This window comes from Psittacula echo, assembly GCF_963264785.1.
Source record: "Psittacula echo genome assembly, chromosome: 1".
NCBI lineage: Eukaryota > Metazoa > Chordata > Aves > Psittaciformes > Psittacidae > Psittacula > Psittacula echo.
Window position 1 is genome coordinate 116,981,939 of NC_137735.1, and position 16,984 is coordinate 116,998,922.

The 16,984-nt window shown below is 42.8% G+C and overlaps 1 protein-coding gene across 2 annotated transcripts in view; it reads left to right on the forward strand.

The window, feature by feature from the left end:
- Positions 1-2,820: 2,820 nt before the first annotated feature.
- The window catches only part of EEA1 (early endosome antigen 1), a 76,131-nt gene continuing 61,967 nt past the window's right edge, over positions 2,821-16,984 (forward strand). For both annotated transcript variants that reach the window (XM_080639116.1, XM_080639117.1), the window contains exons 1-2: positions 2,821-2,966; positions 11,352-11,444. In XM_080639116.1, the coding sequence (XP_080495242.1) occupies positions 2,943-2,966; positions 11,352-11,444 (117 nt within the window). In that variant the 5' untranslated portion in view covers positions 2,821-2,942. The remainder of the gene's footprint in view (positions 2,967-11,351; positions 11,445-16,984) is intronic.

A 16,984-nucleotide genomic window follows, 5' to 3' on the forward strand; every position in this document is an offset into this window, starting at 1 on the left:
ACATGTGCAAAATTCTGAAACAAACCTAACTGCCAAATTTCAACACCATTTTGTACTCTGGACACATACGCAAATGAAAGTGGTTTAATGGATCTGGCCAAAGACGTCAGTGCTCATCAGCTGAAGCAATCACCAACTGTGTGTGCACTCCTGACCCACCCCAGTTGTGGACTAAATGACATGGCATGAAGCACACTGGAGCCTGTAGCTGGAGCAAACCAAGTTCAATCACATAATGCTGCTGTGCCTCAAGCCTTAAGCTGCCGCAGCCGAATCCTTCTGGTCATGTGCTTGTAACTCATGCTAAGTCTGAGGCTTTCAGAGTACTTAGAAATGTCAGCCTTTGAGTAGAAAAACATCTTCCATCTTTGCAGCACAGCTGGTGCTCTCCTATGATATTTGTTCTACTCAGCACAATTAGTCATTGAACAGGTTTATTGTTTACTCATAACACTTTGTCTTGCATCCAATATGTAAAAGTTACAGCTTTAGAATAGAACAGAAAACTGCAGTGTACTGAATGATGTATTCCAGAAGCTGCTGGTATTCTGGCAACTCTCCTGCCATGTCTCATGTGGGTTTTTGCCTCAGGACCTACAGATCATAGAATCATAGAACAGTCTGGGTTGGAAGAGACCTTAAATATCATCTAGTTCCAACACCCCTACCACAGGCAGGGACACCTTCCACTAGACCAGGTTGCTCAAAGCCCCGTCCAACCGGCCTTGAACACTGCCAGGGATGGGGCAGCCACAGCTTTTCTGGGCAACCTGTGCCAGTGTCTCACCACCCTCACAGTGAAGAATTTCTTCTTAATATCTACCTCTTCTTTCTTCTTAATATCTATCTCTTTCAGTTTAAAGCCCTTCCCCCTTGTCCTGTCACTACATGCCCTTGTAAAAAGTCACTCTCAAAGATTTCTTCTAGGCCCCTTTTAGGTAGTGGAAGACTGTTACAAGGTTTCTCCACAGCCTTCTCTTCTCAGACTGAACAAGCCCAACTCTCCCAGCCTGTCTCCATAGGAGAGGTGCTCCAGGCCTCAGATGATCTTTGTGGCTTCCTCTGGACTTGCTTCAGCAGGTCCACATCCCTCATGTTGTGGGTCCAGAGCTGAATGCTGTACGTCTGGTGGGGCTTCACCAGAAAGATTCTTTCTTGGATGAACTGATGTTTTTGAGCTGTATTTCTGTTTTTTGGGGTTGGTGTTTTATTTTTTTTGTTGTAGTTGTTGGCTTTGTTTGGTTTTTTTACTGTAGGTGTGTGTTTGTGTGAGCAAATGTTCTTCTCTGACATTTAAAGAACACTTAATGGGTCATACTACAGGTCACAGCTACAGGTTGGGCAGAGAAGAGATTCAGAGCAGCCCTGCAGAGAAGGACTTGGGGGTGTTGGTTGATGAGAACCTTAACAAAAGCTGGCTTCAGTGTGCGCTCGCAGCCCAGAAAGCCAGCCGTATTCTGGGCTGCATCAGAAGGAGCGTGACCAGCAGGTCGAAGGAGGTGATCCTGCCCCTCTACTCTGCTCTCCTGAGACCTCACTTGGAGTATTGTGTGCAGTTCTGGTGTCCTCAACATAAAAAGGACATGGAACTGTTGGAACAAGTCCAGAGGAGGGCCACGAGGATGATCAGGGGACTGGAGCACCTCCTGTATGAAGACAGGCTGAGAAAGTTGGGGCTGTTGAGCCTGGAGAAGAGAAGGCTGCATGGAGACCTCATAGCAGCCTTCCAGTATCTGAAGGGGGCCTACAAGGATGCTGGAGAGGGACTATTCATCAGGGACTGTAGCGACAGGACAAGGGGTAATGGGTTCAAACTTAAACAGGGAAAGTTTAGATTGGATATAAGGAAGAAATTCTTTACTGAGAGGGTGGTGAGGCACTGGAATGGGTTGCCCAGGGAAGCTGTGAGTGCTCCATCCCTGACAGTGTTCAAGGCCAGGTCGGACAGAGCCTTGGGTGACATGGTTTAGTGGGAGGTGTCCCTGCCCATAGCATGGGGGTTGGAACGAGATGATCTTAAGGTCCTTTCCAACCCTAACTATTCTATGATTCTATGCCACAAGGTTGCCTTCAGCTCAGGGCTCGAAGGAAGTAGCTTGCTCCTTCAGAATGAAACTTCCAGTTCATTATCCAAATGAGTATGTTTCAGCCATACTCTAACGTGCATTCCTGAGCACTTTCAATACCTCACGACCAGCAAAGTAACACGGAACTGCGTTTGCGCTCTGCCTCATGCGGGGGGCCTCACCTGCAAGTTTAATCTACAGCTCGTTTCCTTGCCCTGCCCAGGACCCGATTCCGGAGCAACGACTGCAGCGAGGAGGCCTGCAGGTACCGCCGCAGCCCCTGAGGGGCGAGCTGCCGTACTGCCGGGGACCGTGAACGCGCCTGCTCCCCCACCAGCGGCCTGCGCGGGCTCTGCAGGCCGAGCGGGCAGCGGGCGAGGGCCGGGGAGGAGACACCGCCGTCTCCGCTTCTCCTTTCGCAACCGGGCCGCATCCTGGGTGGCACAGACACCGGCGGAGAACAGCAGGCGCACCGACAGCCTCGGTGCTGGGCCCGGCGCTCAGGGAAGGAGGCTGGCCCGGGCCCCGCGGAGTAGATCGGGGAGCAGACCCCGCACCGCCACAGCCACCCCGTTCCGATGCTCAGCCCCGCCAGCCTGGCGTCCTCCGCCCAGCCGCTCAGGCCCCTTTTCATCCGTTTTCCCTTCTCCCGTTCCGCTCCCCGCCGGCGGGCGGTGACAACCCCGGCCCCTCCGGCCCATCCCTCCCCGGGGCGGGGCTGTGAGGCCGCTGCCCCGCCTCCGCGGCCGCAGCGGCTGTCACGGGGCGAGCGGGCCGCGCCGGGATCCTGCGGGCCGAGGGTGGTGCTGTGCGGGGTCCCTCAGCTTCCCCCTCGGCCTGGCCGCGGTCGCCCGGAGGCATCCGGGCTCCACCACCATGTTAAGGCGGATTCTGCAGCGGGTAAGGCAGCAAGACGCTCCCCGGTTGGCGGCGGTAAGGGCGGCGTGCCCTGCCGTGGCGTGGCGGTGCCGCTTCCTGGTGCCGGCAGCGCTTGGGGCTGGGCTCCCCGCAGCGGGGCCGGAATCACCAGCTCGGCCCGGCTCGGTCGGTCCCGTCCCGTCCTACGGCCCAGCGGAGGGGATAGGCCCGTGGCGGCTGCAGAGGCCGTGGGCTTGTCCACCGCCTCCTTCTCGCCGCGACGCGGGGGACGGCCCGAGCCCCGACGGGGTGGGCCGGGCTCGCGGTGCGCGTCCCCCGGCCTGGGCGGGGGTGCCGGCAGCGGGTAAGTCCCCGATGCTGGGCGAGGGGCCTACCGGTGGGGCGAGGGGCGGCCCTGTCCCGGCGTGGCTCCTTCCTGCAGCACGGCGGCGTCTCCGCCCGCCACCTTCGCTCGTCGCGGCGGCTCTGAGCTGGCTGCGCTTCGGGCATGTTCAGTGAAGCCCTGCCTGAGGAGAGCCGCCGCCGGGACCTGGGGTGGTTGCCCCAGGACCAGCAGGCAAACAAGCTCCCAACGCCGAAAGCCATCCCGGCTGCCACTGGCCAGCGGTGTCCCTTATGTTAGGAACCGGCTTTTCCGGCACCTCTGCCTGCTGTGTAAAGCCAACTTGCGACACTCGTTTATGAAATCTTTCTATCCCAAATCCTCGCGTATCGCCGCGGCGGTACTAATCGCCTTGAAGTTCGCTGATGGCTCGTGTGGAAGTCGTCGGGCTGGTAAAGGGAAGGGTAGGTGTCAGTCGTCATGGCTCAGGGCTCGGGGAGTCCGTCTCTGGCGCTCGGCTGAAGGATGCACCCAAAAGGGTTGAGTCACGGCGGCGGTGGGAAGGCAGCGCCGGATTCTGCACCGTGCCATGCAGAAAGCGCTCGCGGGTAGGGAAGGGAAACCAGCGTGTTTTATCTGACGTGTCTTTCAAGTGTTTCTTTCAAAGCATGCTGTCCGGGTAGCACGTCTGTGCAAGGGTGTTTTATCGGAAATCGTGTCATGCTTTCTTCACCTGCCATGCAAAGAAGCGTTGCTACAAGAATGAGAGTTAACAGAGAGGAAGAAAGTACATCAGTATGCATACCGCCAACTTTCTCAATGTAAAGCGTGCCTCACGTTGTTTTTTGGTCATAGACCCTAAGCAGGTGAAGAGCGCTCTTGGTCTATTTGGAGCTTTGTGTTTACAGGAAGAACTTCCTTCCTGAAGTTTGATGGGAAGCCCTGCTAACAAGCTGGGAAACTTAGCGTGGACCTAATTAAATATTGGCAGCTTTTAACTGGGTGTTTATTGATTCTGAGGAATAACAGGCCATCAAAGAAAGCTTCTTTGATAGAGGAGGAAGCTCGATACAGTGCCAGAGGAAATTTGCCTCTAAATATAATTTCAGCTAAACACTTCCTATAAAAAATTAAAGTCAATGTGAAAGTTTTCATGTGTTAGAAATGGGCATCTTCTCTGAAAAGTTTAAAGAAAAAACTGTTCCCTAGTGGCTCCCAAAAATTACAGGATTACAGCAGAATTAATTGCCAAGAAAAACAAAACAGACTTCTTCCTGCCCCAAAACAGAGAAATGCCAAGATTTTTAAAGGTGTCAGTCTTTTAACTGGTGTAAGTAACTATGCTTTTAAGAAAACACCTCGTGCTAAAAGGGCTTTTAGAAATGTACAACCTCATACATACCTTTCTGACTTACAGTCTGTGGTTGGCAAAGTATGAAAAAGACTTCTGATGTACTTTGGTGTTAACAGTGAGCCTTAGCTTGCTGTCAAATTTGTTCATAAAGAGCAAATTAAAAATTATGTATTAAAATCTTTCATGTCTCTGAGGCAATAGCTTGAAGGTGAAGGAACCTGCTCTTGACCCTTTTCTTGGGCATCATTAATGAAAATGGCAAAACAAACCCACCTTCCAGTCACTGAAACATAGTTTCTTGTATATGTATTGAGTTTATGTCCTTTCTAGGTGGATGGCTAGTCATTATTGGTGATATAGCTTGAGTTATGGAAGTATGTTTAAAAAAACCTTATTATTGCATTCCTTTTTTTATTTATAACTCAGCTGGCCATCAAGCTACAAAGAAACTGTTTATAGTTCTTGTCTCTTATTTGAAATTCTGAATCCTGAATTTTTAAAACATCGGATATTTCTTTTTTATACTGCTTCTGTTCCTTGACCACCTTTTTATTTCTTTCATGCATTAATTTGTGTTTTTAAAAGCACCTTCATGGTCACTTTGAATGGCATATTTTCAAAATAGAAAGTATTGTATACTTGTCACTACTGAACATTGCTCATTTAGTATTTGAATTTAGTATCTCCATGCTGTCTTCAGCTAGGTCCTCAGTTTAGGTCCTTTCCCTGCAAGCTGTTTCTAAATGTTATGTGTGTTTTCTGTGTGACATCCTGGGGATCCATCTGTTCTGTACGTTTGCACTGTAAAACCCCCGTTCATTCATTCTTGCCACTTCTCAGTTCTGCACATGGTTCGTCATGCTGATCTAGAAAAAGGTTGTCTTTCCCAAAACACCTTTGTGGAATGTCTGAGAAACAAACTTTACTGCCAAGATATTATGATATTTGTCAGCATATTCTTTAGAGAGCTGCCTATTCTTTATTGTGTTCAACTCTGAAGGCCCTTTGTGGCCATTGTGTCACCTCTCCTTTGTTCATCTGCTAGCAGGGCTGTGGCTGATGCCTCTGATCTGTTAAAGAAGAGTTCACTTCTTATATTTGCAAGATACCAAAACTTAAAAAGAAAGAAAATGGAAAAAAAGAAAGAAAAAAGTCCCCACTTTTTGTAATAAGGAGGCATTTATTTTCAGCTGGTGGAAGAAGGATTACTTTGACCTTCTGAGCCTTCTTCCCATGTCTGGTGTTTTGTAGTGAAAGATTCGTCTGTTGGGCCAGTTTGACTACTGTTTACACTAGTTTTTGTCTTCAGTCTTTGTGTTAAACTGGCTGTCTGCAACTGTTAGTGACTGCTATGTTTGGGTGGTAAGGTCGCATTGCTGTGTTTCTAGCAAACCTTGAGTGCTTGGTCATGACATCTTGGGGTCTAGGTGGAGAATAGGGCTTTGGAGGCAACTCTGTAGCTTGGGTAGTACAGTCATCTTTTCTCTCACTCCAGACTCAGGAGCGGAGATATTTATTTGCCCAGGATGCATTGCATCTCCTGCTTTACCTATAATTTTATGTTTATAATTGCAGGACTTGCTAGATAGCTTATTTGCTTAGGTGGATGCTGAACTGCAGCTGTGCGCATGGCCTCCCTGTGGGGTTGAAGGGAGCATGTGTGGCTCTTCTTAGGTACAAGGCCTGCTTGCCTGTAACTGGTGGTGTGATGGGAAAGACAGGTTTTATGCCTTATGAAGTCAGGAGATTAATTTCATTTTACGGAGTGATAAAACAGTGTTGCACTTCTTTAGAATTAAGTAATAGTACTGTTTCACTGTACTGTGTTTCTAGCACTGAGAGTTGTTTGATAACAAGGGCTTTGGCCTTCTTATCTTCCCGTTCTTGCATCTTGTCTGTTACTTCAAGACCTTAATATATTTGGACTCTTCTGTAGTATTTAAATCTGTGTTGGGAAAACTGCATAAATCCGTATTTGTTTAGACTTTCTCAAGGCTTAACATATTTTTCAAAGGTTTAAATTATTCTGATTTTAAAACTGCTGAATAGAGTATCATAACTGAATGGAGCATAGCAATAGACAGATAAATGATGATGCAAAATGACACGGTAGCAATCCGTGTTTATACTCATTTTAATGCATTAGCTCAACTCATTCATTATATAATTTTCAGAAAATAAGCTGCAATCATTGTCATCCTTTTAGTTGTTAATGATGTTTCCTTTTATTAGCTTGAGGATTTGAGAATACAGAGAACATCATGAAATTTAGCATATTACTTCTACAACTGTATTGCTAGGAGTAGAAACATATGCCTCTGAAGAGTAAGCAAATAGAACTGACAACTAGAAAAGAAATACACTCAGTGAAAGACTAATTTTGCATCAGTCTTTAAACTCCAGCTATGATTTTAAGGGTTAAATGTTAATTTTGTACTGATACATATACAGAAGCCTGTGTGAAAATTTACTTTTCCTATGGGATTCGTAACTCATTCTTTTGCTCCCCCATATAGTCCAACTGATAACAAAGAGCATCATTCTGAGCCTTTCCTTAGTTTACAAAGTCTGAATTGTTCCATGTGGTGTGATTTTTAAAATTATTTTCTTTTTAAATAGCATGTGATTTAACAGTGGTCTGGGAGCCAAGCTGCAACATGTTTGTGAGCCTGTTTGAATGATCAATTAAGAATATTCCCAATCACCCAGTCATTTGGCTGTTGGAGTATGTTTAAACTTATGTTACAGCTCTGAAAGATAAGTTAATTGCATTTACAGTCTTGGTTTCTATAGCATTCTTTCAAATTTGTAATAAATTTTTCTTGCTAGTCTGTATTACTTTGCAAATGGATGCTATGGGGTGATTCTCCTGATCTTGAAAGTTACTTAATGACCCCTTTCCTTCCCACCCTTCTTCCCTGTGTATGCCACTCGCCAGGAAGTGCCACCAGCATTGGAACTATAATTTTTCTTTTAAAGAGAGTGCATTGCTTTTTTTAAAAGTTAAAAAGGTTTTAGCAGGTACTGTATAATAATTTCTGTTATATGTATTGTGTGTTGTAGGATATGCTGTGTGGTGCCTTTTAGCGTGATTGTAGCATGTCTGAAGTGTTTCATAATGCAAATACTTTAATCAACTACATACTAATAAAACTGTACTTCTAATATAAGACCTTTCATCCTGGAGGTTGTAATAATCTCCAGTTTATAGTGCTGAAACTAGCAGAACTTAATACGCAAATCTCATTGCGAAATACAGTCAACTCTGGGGTGAAATGTGATGGGTGATTAACAATGAGTATAAGAAGTTATAAGGTGAAGAAAATATTGTGTTAATTGTTACAGAAGATTCTTAGCTTTGGGATGAATTGATTCATTGGGTATGTATATGCTCAAGTATTGCAAAAGTGGAGGTATATGCTGCCCGTCTAAAGAGATGGTTGGACTGTCTCTTACCGCCATTGTCCAGGCTATTGAGTTTTGTTAAGGTTCTCCCTCTGCTTTTGTACCTTTCTGTCCTTGGCTAAGTAAAGACGCATTCTTAAGTTTTTGGAGCTGAAAAGCGGAACAAAAGGCTTTATTTTCTTGTAAAGCGTTGGTAAAGAAGTTCATATCCATTAATGCTGACACTTCCTCCATTTATAACATGACATTTCTACTTGCAGGTATAGATGCTGGGACAGAGAGGGGTCCAAGTTCTCAGGCTTTCTAGAATAAAATAGCCACCATAGCTAACTTCCATACAAAAGCCTTTTTATTATGTTCAGATTTCTAAAGCCCTTTAAAAAATTCATCTCAATGAGAAATTGATTCTTATATTGTAAAGTTCAACTCCTTTATCTAAGAAAGCTTTGACACCTGACCATCTTCCCTTATATAGACAGTACATCTTCTGTGGATTCTTTGTTTTTGCACAAAATGGATTCACAAGTGAGACTTAGATCTGGGTTGCATGATTGTGGTTTATAGGGAAGGAACATGGGAAGGAACTTCTGAACTATATAAACCAAAGAAAACTGTTTATAACATTAGATGCAATAATTAAACTTCCTTGTCTTACTGAGAAACTTGGCTATACCTTACCAATTGCTTTAGGCATTATTCTTCCAACTGTCAATGCACACAATCCATACCTTCATTTATGGAGTTACTAAACTTGTGCTTCAGAGCTGTCTTGTGGGACGTGTGTTTCCTCAGGGCAGCACTTCAGGGATCGCAGAACAATCTGAGCAGAAAGGGAACTCAGGAACTCTCTAGCTTGAGCTCCTGCTGTGAGCTGGACCAGCTCAAGAGCTCAGGAGCAGGCTGTTCAGGCCTGGCTTCATCCTGGAATAGCTTTTCCTTACGTTCAGTGGGAACCAGTCTTGTTTCAGTTTCTGTGTATTGTCCTCTGCCTGTGTGTTGCTGGGAACAGCCTGGTTTTCTCCCTTTGATGACCTCCTCATAGATGGTGGTGGGGCTGCTGTTGAGCCCTCCCAGAGCTCCAGACTGAGCCAGCCCTGTTCCCTCAGCCACTCCCACAGGGCAGGTGCTCCAGCTCCCTTTGTTGCCTTTTATTGAACTTACTCTGTTTTGTCAATGTCCACCCTGGCCTGGGAGAGCCAAGACTGGATGCAGTATCTTGATGTTGTCCCACGGGTGCTAGCCAGTGGTGGAATGATCGCTTCCTTTGGTCGTTGGCTGGGCATCTGTTACTACAACCCAGGGTGCTGGTGGTCCTCTCTGCTGCCTCAGCACTCTACTAGCTCCTGATCTGCTTGCTGATTGATATGAGCCCTGGGTGTTTTTCGGCAGAGGCTTGTGTTTCAGCCAGGGGTTTTCCTCCCAGGCACAGGACTCTTTCTTTGTCCCTGTTCAATTGCATGAGGTTCCTGTTGCCCATTACTCCGGTCTGTCTAGATCCCCTGAATGGCAGCCCTGTCCCTGAATGTGTCAACTGGTCCTCCGAGTTTGATGTCATGAAAACTTGATGAGCATGCACCCATGGTCCATGCTAGGATGTGCCTTGTTTACTGTCTGTATCAGTGACCTGGAGGAGAAGTACTGATTGATGCCTTCATTTTTATGTGTTTTGCATGTGCATTGTGTTCTTTGCTTACACCTTTTTTGCCTTTCCTATTATTAACTTGATAACCTTGCATCACCTTCCCTATTGCTTTGATATGCTGTACTAGAAGGAAACTATGATGTTCTTACTTTCTTTAGAAACATAAACCAGCTACAATAAAAAAAGGCATGGGAGTAGGAGAACCAGCATATGTTCATCACTTAACTGATAACCCCAGAAAAGGCTGGAATGAGGAGAGATAGTCCTCTCAACTGTTATCAGCTCCGATAGCTTGCTGCTTCACTCCTCCTCACTTCCCTTTGGCCAGTCTTTGGAACATTTCTAAAATTGAACTGTATCTCTATGGGAATTAAGTCCTTAATCAGTAAACTTGGCCTTTTTATTACATATTTTTATTTAATTAGTAATAAAAAGTTATCTTTATGAAGGTTGGAAATAGAACATTCTTTACAAAACAAAGCAGGAAAATGTACTTAATCTTCAAAGAATGGAAAAGCATGCATGCTGCAGATATCTTATAAAAGGTTATATAGTTGATTTGTGTAGGGGAAAAAAAGGATATATTTGAGCATGAAAATTCAAACCCAAATACTATTTTGGAGACACCAGGATCTAGAAATGAAAACTATCTACTTCTGTCCTTCTCTGTAGATTTCGACCTATATAGTTAAAATTCTGTATCTTTAATACCTCTATATTAAGATAGAAAATTCTTTATAACATTACAATTGTTTCCAGATATGCTAAGCTACAGCAGTAGCATTACTTTATCCCATTTGCAATTGTCATCATGGAATTGGATAATAAACTTCTGTTGAAACTAGGATTGCGTATCAGTATTGTTAATTTCTTTACTTGTGTTTCCTTTGAGACTACTAGGTTTTCTGCCACCAGTCAAGCAATAGTGTTCTGGAGATGAGTAAGAGAAGTTAAATCAAGTTTAAATCAAAGTTATAGTTAAATAAACTTTATAAGCTGCAATACATCTATCCAGATTTTGAATTGTGTAGTATTTCAAATTGATTTGCTTATTTTCTCTATAGTTTCAAATACTGTTGTTTTCATTTTCAACATATTCATAGGAGGTTTTTTTAGAGATTGTCTTTCTGTTTAATAGGCTTTGTATTTTTATATTTCCAAATCAAGGCAGTGTACCTTCTTGCATGTGTATTGCACCAGCACAGTCCTCACTCTTCAGTTTTCTGTCTTTCAAATACTTAAAGGTTTGTTCAGATTGTAAACAAGTTGTCAGGTAAGTAGTATGATACTAGTTTACTACTTCTGAAAAATGTTTAGATTGTAATTTCTAATGTTTTTAATTAAACTCTAATTTAACATCAGAGTCAGTAATACAAGGGCAGAATTTAGCCTACTTCTTTGTTTTGTGTTGAGCGTTCATGAGGAGGAAGTGGTTTAAAATCCTGGCCTTTGCTTCTGGTATCTGCTTGTATTTTGATGTGTGGAGAGTCTTGGATAAAAGCTTTTGTTAAGTGTTGCACTGAAAATTATATAATTGTTTGTCAGCTTGTTCACTTCAATACTCTTGTGGAGGGAAAATACTTCTGTATTCCAGCAAGTAGAAGAGAGGCCTTTGCATGCATACCATGCTTTATTAAGTAGTCTGTAGACACTCTTTTTTTTTTTCTCCTCCCTCTATTTCAGACTCCAGGTAGGGGTGGATCTCAGAGCTCTGATTCGGATTCATCTGCCACACCAGGAAATGCCGTGGACGTGAACAGTGAAGGCTCCTCTGAGGTACTGTGCACCATACATGGGACTGGAGTCTTAAACCTGGGGTGCTGTTTCTCTGATCCATGAAGCTGTTGGGAGTAACTTTTGATGCCCTACCTAAATAACAGCTGTACTAAATAAATACTTTGAAGTGTTACCTTATAAGAATTGGTTGTTATTTAAGTAAAAAAAAAAAAAGGAAGGCTAGACCATATTTATATGTAAATGTCAATTAGGCTTATCTGTCTAAATGGTTACAAGCAATACTTCCTGTAATCCTAGAAGTGAATTATTAAAATTCAAAGAAATGAGACATAAGCTTAAGACTCCTCGTTAGTAAATATTTTATGAGAGTTCCGAAAAAACCAGGCTTTAACATTTTATCACACTTGTACTCCTTTTTCACCTTGCTTCTGCTACACTATAATGTGTGCAGGAAACCTCCTCCTCCTTGTGAAATATCAAATGTGTTGGGTTTTGTTTGGTGTTGGTGTATAAAGCTACCCCTTGTAAATCCTATCAATTTTTATGTGCTGATTGCCATACTTAACCAGCAGAATAAGTTGTTTTCCTTGCTTCAATCCTGTATTGCAATGTCTTTGGATTTACAGTGTTGTCAAATATTAACTCTGAAAAATACAAACTGTCTTCACTGGCTGTTGAAGCTAGTTTGTGCTAATGTAGCCTGATTACCTGGCTTGAAAATGTTTCCAGCTTAGCATACAAATGCAGTGCAAGGTTCATTACTCCTATTACAGCATTAAAGGGAGCAAAGTGCCTTTTCTGACACAGAATAAAGTATATGGTGATATAAATACTCCAATGTCTTCTATGATAAGAGATAGAAGAAACTTTCACTGTGCTGTTTTAAAATCGTAATTGCCTTCCGTCTGCATATCTGCTTCTTATTTCTTAAAGCTTTATTGCAGTCAGTATAATCAGACATTCCTTAATATTTTGTTGCATGTTGCACAAGTCATGCGTTTGTGAGTCCAGCTCTGTCTCACACGCATATTTACACTGTCCTGGAAGCAAATAAATATTCTTGAATTGCAGACTAAAACTTCGTTACTTCTGTAGTTAATTAAGACATAAAAATGTGCAATGAGGTAATTGCTTCTTTCCGCAGTTTGTCTAAAATTGCACAATTCTGTTAGTATGAGTGCAGTATCACTGACTGTGCAGCTGGTGGGTGTCACAAGGTACCTCAATACTAATGTAGTAGTATTTTCTTAACATAGGATGAGTTTTCAAAGCAGTGGTGTTCCTGCACTGTTGCACCATTGGCTTTTCTTGCTACTGAGTCAAAACTTGGTGAGACCAAAGGGTGCCATGTCACTTTTGGTTGATATTGTATAATGTAAAAGACTATCTTAGTTGTCAATAATTCTGCCATCTGTTACATTAGCTACAAGTGAGGTGTTCTGCTTAGCATATGATTTCAAAATCTGGTTCAAGCTGATGAGCTCTGAAGCTGGTGATGGGTTTTTACTCTCCTGATGTTCATGGGTCGCAGCGTACAACTTGAGCCTTTGTGTTGGTCTTCCTTTTCCTGTGCAGCTGGCCTGAGATGTGGCCTCTCTGAGAGCTTCTCTCCAGGAGCACCATAGTGGGACTCTGCAGAATGTTTGCTCTCTGTTTTACTGTTATGTTGCCACCTGGTTCTTCAGTATTATGTAGACAGAAATCCAGTTAACTTGTTTGCACACTGGTTTCTTAGCTAGATTCCCTAATTTGCATTGCTGCAAGATTCAGATGGAGAGTAATAATTAAATCTGTGCAGATTCTTATGTTTTCTACCTCCTCAAGCCTAGTTCCTGATTTTTGAGAATTATAGTATGAGTGGGGAATTCTGAATTCAAACTGTTCCTTGCTCAAGAGGAGGTAAAAATCTGTTTTAGTCTAGTCTGTGGCCATGTCAGTGTTTCAGATCACACATAGACCTGTAATCAAGTCTAGAGACATAATTTATTCACTGCAATCTGCCCAAGGAGGAAATGTTTGAGCCTGTCCTACCTTTGTAGCTTAGGTCGCAGTGCAACACTCTCTGCATTACAGGGTTGCTAAATATTCCATGCTAAAAGTGAGCTCACCACCATGCTTACACTTTCATGACTGTAATGTGGCTGCATGAGCTGGACAGGTTTGCCACAGACATCCTTTTCGTAAGGGGCCTTAGCTTCACCATGCATCCATGGAGGGTTGTGTTCAATCTGTTCTAACTTCCTCTCTAGTGCTCTGCCATGGAGGTGCAGGCATCAGAGCACTTTACTGTCCAGCCTACTCTCTCTGGGTGTTTAAGCATGTAGCATGTGTCTGCCAATTTAAATTGTGGCTTTGGTAAATCTCGGGTGAGTATGCTGAGTTTTTTTTAAATCCTACCAAGGAAGGTGCATAATTTTCCCTATATGAGCATGACAGCCAGGCAGGCATGCAGGTGTGCTGGCACTTGGGTCTATCCTGCGGCTGCAACCTTGCTTATTAATTTACAGGGGTATTTCTTCAATCTCACCACACCACCCTTGCCTCTCCCTGTGAAACATCTGGACACCCTTATGGAAAACTCTGGGGGGGATCTGACCTGATGCCTTGTAGCGGTCCATTCACACCTCATTATGCAGCTTATTCCTCTGTCACATGAAAGGGGTACCAGGAGTGCCTGGAAAACACATAGTATGTGGTATGGTGCTAGCTTTTATAGTGTGATTTAGATTTGTTTATTTTCATGTTCTTAATAACTGTTCCTTCTTGCCTTCTCCATGATATTCAGATGTGTTTTGAAAAAACTACCTTTCCAAAAGGGAAAACAGACCTTACTTTGACAATTGTAGAGAACTTTCAGCATAAGAATTTGAGCAGCGTTTGATTCCGAATCTGCTTTTTTGTCTTAATTAGTTTCTTAAAAACAAATATACATTTCACAGGGCTTCATCTGTCCACTATGTATGAAAGTGTGTGTAACTCCCACTGATCTGTCCGAGCATTACCAGAATGAGCACACTGGGACAGAAGGAAGACAGGAGCCTCGTGACCTCCCAGCTGTTACTGTGGGTCTTGTTTGTTTTGTTTCAATAGCTTTGGTAATGGGCTGCTTTAAATGAACATACATCTTTTCTTCTTGCTTGGGTGTCAGCTTTTTAAACTGTTTCTTTTGATTCTTTGCTGAAACATAATTTGATTCCAATGTATACATTCGACAGAAGAATTTATCTTTATCTAGCTTTCTGATTTGCAGTTGTTTCTCACATGAAACATTTGTGGTATTGGGATACTTGTATTCCAATCACCAGTGTATTCTTTTTGAACGTGTATTCTTTATTATCTGGTCACAATGCAAACACCTTACTTGAATAAGCTGTGACTTACCTGTGACAGACTGTGGCATTCCTGATGAGATGGTAAAGGTAGATTTTGGGATATGAGCCATCAGAGGTGCTTTGATTACCTGAAGAAGGTACTCTTTAAGCTGGGTTGTGTTTAACATAGTTTCATTAAGTTGTCTATGGGTTCTTGCCCATTTTGAGGTTTTGTTTTTCCATAATCAGTTACTTGTCAGTACTTTTTATTTGTAAATAGCTGATTGCAACTTTTTAACTTGATAAAAGTTTAGATTTAGTGTAGCACATAAAATGCAAATTCAGTTGTTACTAGCTGTTGCTGTTTCCTGTTGCTAAAGTTGTGTTTCTTGGTACAGTGATTTGGTAAGTATCTGGAAGAGGGGAGAAACAAAGACTGGTCTTTTATTGTATCAGCATGCATAGAAACACTAACAAAGTGGGGAAATCTGTTAATCTGTATCATCAATGCTAGTATGTAAAGTTTGAAATACTTTACTACTGAGAAGCTGATGGTTTGTATTTGTTGATAGAAAAGGATAGTTTGCATTTGCAGTAAGCACACTGTAATCCTGAAACAGCAACACAGACGGGTCATCACCCTTCATTCCATCTGGCATTTCTGGGACAGCATTATAACAGCCATATAATGTTATTAGTGTCATCTTAGGTAGCAGACATATGAAACATTGCTGAGTTTGCCTTGCATAAACTGGTGTTTTGTTTTCTATTGCTTGTGGGTACTACTGTGAAAAGTTCAAATACGTTTTCTTGGAAACAATGCTCAAGAAGCTCCTGAATTCAGTTTTTTTTGCCATTGCATTCTCCTCAAACATGGAGATAGAACATGTTGCAAGGCCAGTGTTTGCTCACACTTTGTGAGACCTGAAAAATTGTTACTTTGAGGACAAAGCATTAGTACCTTGCTGTTAATTTTGATAGTATTCTTCACTAACCTGTCTTCCACTCCTCCCTGCTGATGAAAATTTTAGTAAGTCAGATCATTCACCCGTCTGTTCTCCTTGCTCTTCCCTACTGTCTGTCCTTCATACAGTGAGAGTTGATCTTGTTCTTCAGTTATGGACATCCACGCCTGCAGTTTCCAAAGGTGCCTGATGGTGTTGTGGGAAAGGATCCTTACCACTGTCTACAGACTTATTTATAGACTCCCTCTTAAACAGCTGTCTGTGCAGCCCTCATTTTTAAGCTAGGGCTTACACCTAGCACTGATGAAACTTTAAACAAAGGCTTATTCAGCTGCCGGAACAACCACCAAAGCGTTGGCAAGTGTCTCTGTGAATATATAGCCAACTTGTTCGAACAAATGCTGTATAGAAGTTACACACATCACCACATTCCCAAACAGCGACATTGTTCCCCAGCTTTCATGTATACAGTGGTGTCACTAGCATAAATTGTATGTTGACTTCTGTTTTGTTTTCATTTCCTAAAGGAATCACACATTTCTAAACTGTGTCCAGCTTTTCCTGACTGTCTCTGGACATTCAGGACATCTAGACAGTGAGTCAGTTAGCCTTAGTTTCAGATTTCCCTTTCTGGTTTCTCCTGAGGCATCCAAAAAAACCTCACTGTATGGTACTCCTGCAATGTTTAGAATGTAGTACCTGTTAATATCTATTGTCTTATCTACAGCAAGGTTAAATGTAAGGCAATTTTTGCACAGTTCTTTTGGGTAGTCATATTTTTCCAGATGTTTAGTAAATCCGTATTTCTTAGCTAATACAAGCAAGATATGACCCTGATGTTTTCTGGATAGGCTTTTTGTAGCAAGATTGCCTGGATGTAAATTGGTGTATTGCATCTTCTGTTTTTATGGATTCCCTTGAAATGTTGCTGACTGGTTTGCACAGAACATCATGTCAATGCTTTAGTGCTGATATTTTATTCTTTTTCAGTTGCTTCTCAAATTAGATTTTGTTGGCTGTTTTCACCTCAGTGGTACTTTCCCGCTTTGCACAGGAGCAAAAATCATTGTTTGAGCTACATTAATACATGAATTTGCTACAACATCTGAATGATACAAAGAGAATGCAGTAATTAGAGATGCTGGTTTGATTTGATTTGGTCATGTGTTGTGACTTTCCTTTAAGAAGTAGAGAGTCCACTGGATTGGAATTCCTAATTCGTGACAAAGTTGTAGTCATGTAGGTTGTGACAGAATTATAGTCTTACTCATCAATAGTAATAAAACCAGGAGAGAACTGAACT